A 7,353-nucleotide genomic window follows, 5' to 3' on the forward strand; every position below is an offset into this window, starting at 1 on the left:
CTGAAATTTGACAATATCTAAGATTGTCCCCGATTAAATCGGGATTGTAGACAAGCGATTGTTTTTTTTTTTATCTCAAAACAATAATCAGAGCAGTAAAAATTAATTTTCAAATAGGGCAGAAATAATTAAACTCGGCCTCGTTAAATCATTTTATAAGCACTATTTAGATATAATTTAAACGGAAAATGGTAACACTCTTAGTCTTTACAATACATAGAATTTCTTAAGTGCATTTCAATATCCATACAGATTTTTTGAAAAGATAGATAGCTCATACTTTTCTTTTAGAAAACTGAAGTATACCTCTGACAAACATAGGGTGCTTGTTGAGTTTCTCATCACTTTCTTCCTTATATCCCCCATCAGTTTGACTGATACTTAATGTTGATTCCACAAGGTTCAACGTTCCCGAAAGAAGTCTATCATAGCAATATTGTATTCCCCAAAGCAAAAGATGGAATAAACAGAAGATCGTTGCTATCCACTGCATGTGAAAGGGAAATATTGACTTGACGGTGTATTCCTCTAAAAAGTCAGTCTGCAGCTGTGACCAGTAAAACTTTGACTTCACTTGTACTTCGGAGAATGTGTGGCTTAAGAAATCATGAATTGAAAGCTGCATTTTTAGTTACATATGAACGATTACTTACATTTCAAAAAGAAGATCAAATATAAAAGCTATTTTTACCTTTGTTTCAAAATTCGATATTCGTGGTTTCAAGTGTATGAAATATATGGCGATTACGAAGGGATTCAAGATCAAAAGTCAAATAAATAAAACAAAATTAAAGCAGAGCAAATACAGACCTCCAAAACTTTAGAGGTTGGATCAGGTGACGTAGAGTAGTGAGGATCACTATATCATTATCATTAATATAATATTATATCAATAGCTGGGAAATAACGGAAAATCCCTCTTCAATTCAGTGTGCTATTAATTGCCTGACAATTGGCGTGAGCAAACGTCAGTCAACATTTCTCTTAAAAATAAATTGTATTTGGTGATTAGGTCATTGTATCGACCATAAAAATTAGGAAAATATTATTTTAAAAGAGACTGCTCATGCTTATCGAATGAACCGGGGTAAATAAATCCCGTACATAGGTGATAAAAGTATATTGCTGCATATAGTTGAAGATTGAAAAGTTAAAGTCATCACGTTTATCGCGTAGAGCTTGGTTGGTAGATTACCGTTAACGTCTTTATCAAGTAAAACATCCAAATATGAAACCAAAAAAATTGATTTAGATTTGAAATCAATAATTTGTAAGAATTCCAAATAAGATAAACTATAACCTGTACATGGCGATCAATAGGTTAAGCATCAATATAACTGCAACCAATCCATACAATGCCTTTAGGTAAGGTGCCAAAAATCTCCCAAGAGAAGAGGGACACCTCTCTAGACTTCCACTGGAATATACTTTCTCATCAAAGGAACACTCTGGTTCTTCGACTATAAAAATCAAAATTTTAAAATTCAAATGGGAAAAAAATAAAACGAGTTTTAAATTACTTTAAACAAAGACTATATAATATCTCCAACCTTTGATTTTTATAAATTGAAATTTTCAAGAAACAAGATTTTAAGATTACTTAACACAAAGACTATTTAATATCTGCTCCGCAAACTTTGAATTTTAAAATGTTTTTATAAACATATCTAAATGGCAAATACAAAACTTTCTAAGAAACCTTCTTTAATGTTCAATATGTTTAACATAGAGCTTGTTTGTAAGATCATCAATAACGTCTTTTTCAAGAATAATAAGCAAAAATGAAACAGATATGCCAGACTCTATGGCATCGTTTATTTCAAGATCACCTGGATATATCGTATGTACATAAGAATGGAATAACCACTCTTAATTGACAATACGTCATTGATATAATATAAATGATATTATCTAATTAATATCGAGTTGAAGTCCACATCATTTTTTTTTCACTTTTCACGTACTGGATTTTGGACAAATTCGACTTCATATACACACAAGTCTGCTTATAAAGGGTCATAATTGGTACCCATGGGAATTCCAGTAGATTGTTGGATTACAATATTTACGCCATAAAACTCTTTAAGATATAGTTTAAAAAAAAATGTTATTTTTAATTGTGACGCGACAGACAAAAAGCACTTAAACAGTCAATCCTCTTGGAATATCTTCTTGAAATGTAGGCTTACACATATTTACAATTTGTTTCCAAGTCTTTAAGTTACATGTGTCATTTAGGTGTGAAAATTATAAATCACAAAATTGGATCAAAATTAGAAATACACGTAGACAAGGCATTTAAAGTAATGTTTGTATTACTAGGTCAAAGGACACTATATGTTTCCATTGTTTGAAATAGAATTGCATCATTATTCAACTAGTAAAGTTTACATAATTTTATAATTGTACCTATTGAGTTTCTTGGCATAGTTTAGATAAAAAGGGTCATATGAAACATTCGGATGTTACAAACAGTATTGAAGATCAACAGTCCATAAAAGCATACGAAATAGGAGCAGAGTACACACAGACCTCCAAAACATCGGAGGTGGTCTCTACAATGACATTGGAATCAATCTCAAATTTAAGGTATGTCACTCGTGAAATGTGTTAAATCAAGGATTTTTTGAGAAATATGTTTGGATAAGTACTCGTATAGTGTGATAAAAATCGCAGAGAAAATAGGGGGTCAGTGTGCATCTTACTGATCTACGGTACAAATAAATTGACCTTTTTGCAATTAAATTTTGACTCTTTGGTTAATGACTTTAACTTTTATCATATTTTATCAGATGTAACCATGGCAAGTTCTAAAAATATAAATTAAGACCTATAGTAAATCTTCCTTGCAATTGTATAAGAGAAAAAATATTCTCCGAGTAAAAGTATGTGAGGCTAAAAATCCAAGATAGTAAATTGAATAAATGTGCAGATTTGCAGAATTATCTGCTAAAAATCCTTCCACCACAAGAAATAGTCCCTCATAAATCTTGCTTCTTTGTAGCCTCTTGAGCAGTATTAGCGATGAATGTTAAAACATCAACATTGTTAAATTTAGATATGTTATAAAAATTGAATTTTAATAAATAGTTTTGAAGTAGGAGGTTCTGCGTGAACTTTTCTAAAAAGCTGACGAGTGACATACCCTAATGTTGATTCATGTTAAAAAGTTTTACTATGTCTTGTAGTCACCATTTCATTCAAGGTTTCTACGGTAAGCAGGCAGAAATAAATCGGTAACAAGTTATTTACACTCTCTTTACTTTTTTCGATATTTATAAAAATATTATAAATCACATACGCCTATCTCCTTCCAAATTTAATTCTCCAAAAAGCATCCAATATCCATTTCGGGTAACTTTTTCCAATGTATTGAAGCTGACATCTGAATTTCCATAATACAATATGGCGAAGTACGAAACATTGTAACACATGATGAAGACAGTCATAATTGCCATAAAGGCAAAAGTGTCTATAAACTAAAAAAAATATATAATTTTCTTTATAATTGATCGCAGATTTTAGATTTTTATTCAATTTTTGATTAGATTTTAAATTATATTTTTAAAATCATTGCATGAAACATTGACTCTTTTCCTCATATTTACATTAAATGCAGATTTTCTTAAATTAATGAGAACTGTTTTATTAAAAAAATACCGTTTTACAGAACCTATTGACTTTGATATCTTTGGAAAGATCAGAAAAATATACACATATTGTGACGTCACTTTTTAATGTTTTTGACGTAATACCTCCGAGAATGACGTCAGAATACAGATTGTTTAGCATACTGAAAAGTCGCATATTTATCACATGAGACGATTTTAAAAGTGCTGCCAAAAGCTTATTTGAAAAGAAAATATTTCAAAGTAAACTTTCATTTGCAAAGAAGTGGAGTAGGACTATGGTACCTGTACTGTTTATCAATAATTCTATATTTCATTGCTTGGTTTGTTCACAAGCACGGTTTATGTCCGGTTATTCTATTATCTACATTCATTTAAGATTTTACCGTTCACGGTAGCTCTGTCGGTAGAGCGCTCGCTCCGTGATTGGGAGGTCGTGAGATCGTATCTCGGCCGCAACTGACCTAGTCGTTAAAATTGGTATCAACTATTCCTTTGCCATGCGCTCGGCAATTTGAAGTGAAAGTTGCGGGTCCTTCGGATGAGACCTTAAAAACCGAGGACCCGTGTCAGCGGCATGCGTTGGCACGATAAAGATCCCTCACTGCTCAATGGCCCTGAGTGCCGAGTAAAGGTCAAAATTTGAAGCCCTTCACCGGCATACGGTGACGTCTCCATATGAGTGAAAAATTCTCGAGAGGGACGTTAAACAATATACAATCAATCAATCAATCATTTAAAATTTTAAGTTACATAATATGAATGGATTTTCGGTCATTTTTTTTTCTAATTAATTCAACTTCGGCGCCCCAAAACTTCTTTTGACTTTTGACTCCAAAAAATGTTTATAAGTTACACAGACACATAGAATCATTGAATTTCCATTAATCAAATTTTGCGAATATGTTGAGGTACGGTGGCGTTACAACTGCGCCCACGCCATTTTGGATTTTACGAGAAAATATGGGACAAGCTACACTTAACTTTTTTTTAGCCTCCATCGATCCCACAAATCGGGTTAAAACACCTGAGCAATTAATGCCATTAAAATTTGGTAACACGATCATCTATTTTTCGTGATTGTCAACTTTTTCTCACAGTTAGGTCTGTTTTACGCAATATTTTGAGCCAAATTCGATAAAAACATGCAATGTTTTACAATTGTTTAAACCATTTCAGAACAAAAAATGTCCCAAATAGAACCCCATATGATAGATTGTAGTCTATGCAAACATTCTTCCAACTGGTATTTGCGTCCGATAGCTTGCGCCCGTGTAATGAGCAAAAGTTGTTTTAAAATTTTTATTTGATAAAATTGTGTCTTTTTTTACGTCATTTTTATGGCCATTATTGTAAGCATGAGGAAGTATAACGTCATTTTCAAAGTTATAAAATTATATAGTGACTTCACAATTTATGTTTATTTTTCTGATCTTTCGAATGATATCAAAGTCAATAATTTCCGTAAAAGGGTAAATTTCTTATTTACCAGTTCTCAGGACATTAAAAATGCCCCTCGTATATACACCTCTGATCAATATATCCGGGGGTATCAAAAATCTTTACAACATAAACAATTTAAGTATTGACAAAAATGTGAAACATATATAGAAGTATCGCAATGTGGATTTAAAGATATTTACCATTTTTCGTATGATAACAAGTGTTGGCCCAAGAAGCTCAGAAATACAGAACAAATTAAAAACCCGGATGCTTAGAATGATGAAAGCTAAAACAAGAAGGATCTTGGAGGCGTTGTAATAATGTAATTCATTTCCTAGCTTTAACAGCATCCCACAGGTAAATGTTAACATTGAGAGCCAGTCCAGTATATTCCATGGATCCTTGATGTATGCAGTGAATTTCTTTCTCCATATTGCAATGGAAAACTAAAATATATTAAAAACCATACAGGCATACCATATATGAAAATTGTGTAAACGAAGTGGTGAATAGGGAAATTCCAACGATATTTTGTCCAAATAACATATTCATAATATATCTATTCATGCATGAAAAAAAACAAGAATAGCAAAAATTAAACGACAGGAAATTTTGGGACTGGCGTGCAGATATATTATTTCTTTATTTTGGCCGTTTCTGTAAATAATATTGGGTCGATGTTCTTTTAAAAAAATCTTACTTTCATGTGTATGTTGGACATTTTTTAAAGAATCTTACTAGTATTATATCTGGTAATAAATTATTTAAAACTATTCTTTAAGCTAATAAAATTAAATAATTTTTTTAACCTTCATCTGCCAATTTTTGCAAGTAATCATCCTTATATAATGAAGACCCTATCACACAATTTAAATTCTGTTGATAATTACTGCATGTTATCCTCTTCAAATAAAATTTTAAAATTTTTAGGATTTTCAAAATAAGTAAAATTGTGTTTTCGTATTGACGTAGTTTTTTCTGTTAACAAAAAGCATATCATTTCACTCAGATAATCTATAAAAAGACAAAAATCAACATGACATTTATTATTGTCTACATTCGTCAATTGGTTAAATTTTACTTCATTGCATTTAATTGGAAGCCATTTCTGCAAACGTATCCATTATATAAGAAATATTTAATGTTTTCAGAAATTCAAAATTTCTTTTCAAAAGTTGTAATACCTGCTTGGTTTCTTCAATGAAGAAACTTCCCATCCAAATAATAAGAAACACATCAGCATTGGAGATAGTTTCCTCGTGGCTACAGATTAACATATACGCGTAGCCCAAAAGAAGACAAAACAATCCAATCTAAAAATGAATTGTTGAACATTGAACATCTTGAATTTTAATATTAGCAACTACATTTTAATATAAATGGTAGAAAGAATGACTATGCCATGCAATATAAAGGTATAGCTCGGCATGACGTCAGTAGTTCTGAAATTTGCAGAAATGCATGCCTATTGAAGTTCAACACATGAAGTACATGTAAAAGAGGCATTATTTTTAGTTAAATCATCTTGATATTATTTTTATGAATTTAAATCTCGTCAGAAGATGATTGGAATATATACTGAAAGGAAAAAGAAACGCAGAGTAACATGATATGCGATTTGTTTAACCGAATGACCAAAAATTACAAAAATTGGTCAGATGAGAATCTTGGTTACTATACACTAAAACTAGTGTTCAGAATTACTCATGTTCCATGGGGTCTGGGTTATACGTTGCCTAAGTTAGTACAAAGGCATAAACGGCTCGTTTTTCAGTCGCAAGTAAATTTTCCCCATAAACGTCTTAACCTTAGCCAGAAAGGGCCTTGAATGGTTTATCAATCCATAACGTCATAACAGAGTCACGTTAAGATCGGGTTATTCTTCCTTCCACCTGTTTAATAGCAATTGTACTAAAACAAAACTGCTATTAATAGAGTAGGTTATCATAACCATTACATTCACCATAAATTTGAAAAGAAAAATCGATTGCGCAATTTGGATCTTTGGGCTGGTGAACTTTACGTTGGGGTTCCTCTCGCTGCCGCATGCGTACGCTGTTTGCCTAATTTTTTCATCCTCCGGTCCATTGTAGCAAGGGTTTATCAAGACTTCTCCTCGAACATCTGTGAGACTGAGTCGAAGATACGGTTCGAAATGCCAAAAATGGACCCTTTGAACTAAGGGTTATCTTCTTGAAAAGGTCGAAAAATATCCCTATGTAGGATAAGCACACTCATGAATTCCATGCAAAGGGGAAACAAGACTGTGACAGATGCGCCA

General features: G+C 32.1%; 1 protein-coding gene across 1 annotated transcript; it reads right to left on the bottom strand.

Annotated features, from left to right (window-relative positions):
• Positions 1-306: 306 nt before the first annotated feature.
• LOC134251208 (transient receptor potential cation channel subfamily M member 5-like) lies at positions 307-6,376 on the bottom strand (the record flags this gene model as incomplete). The annotated part of the gene is made up of 5 exons (XM_062733596.1): positions 6,257-6,376; positions 5,273-5,518; positions 3,302-3,479; positions 1,355-1,460; positions 307-422 (listed from the first exon to the last, which is right to left on the bottom strand). Coding segments are annotated over exons 1-5 (739 nt in total), but the record flags the coding sequence as incomplete, so codon positions are not given.
• Positions 6,377-7,353: the final 977 nt, after the last annotated feature.

The sequence above is a fragment of the Saccostrea cucullata genome, unplaced genomic scaffold (genome assembly GCF_032062105.1).
Source record: "Saccostrea cucullata isolate Sc308-1 unplaced genomic scaffold, CSIRO_AGI_Scuc_v1 ctg19890, whole genome shotgun sequence".
NCBI lineage: Eukaryota > Metazoa > Mollusca > Bivalvia > Ostreida > Ostreidae > Saccostrea > Saccostrea cuccullata.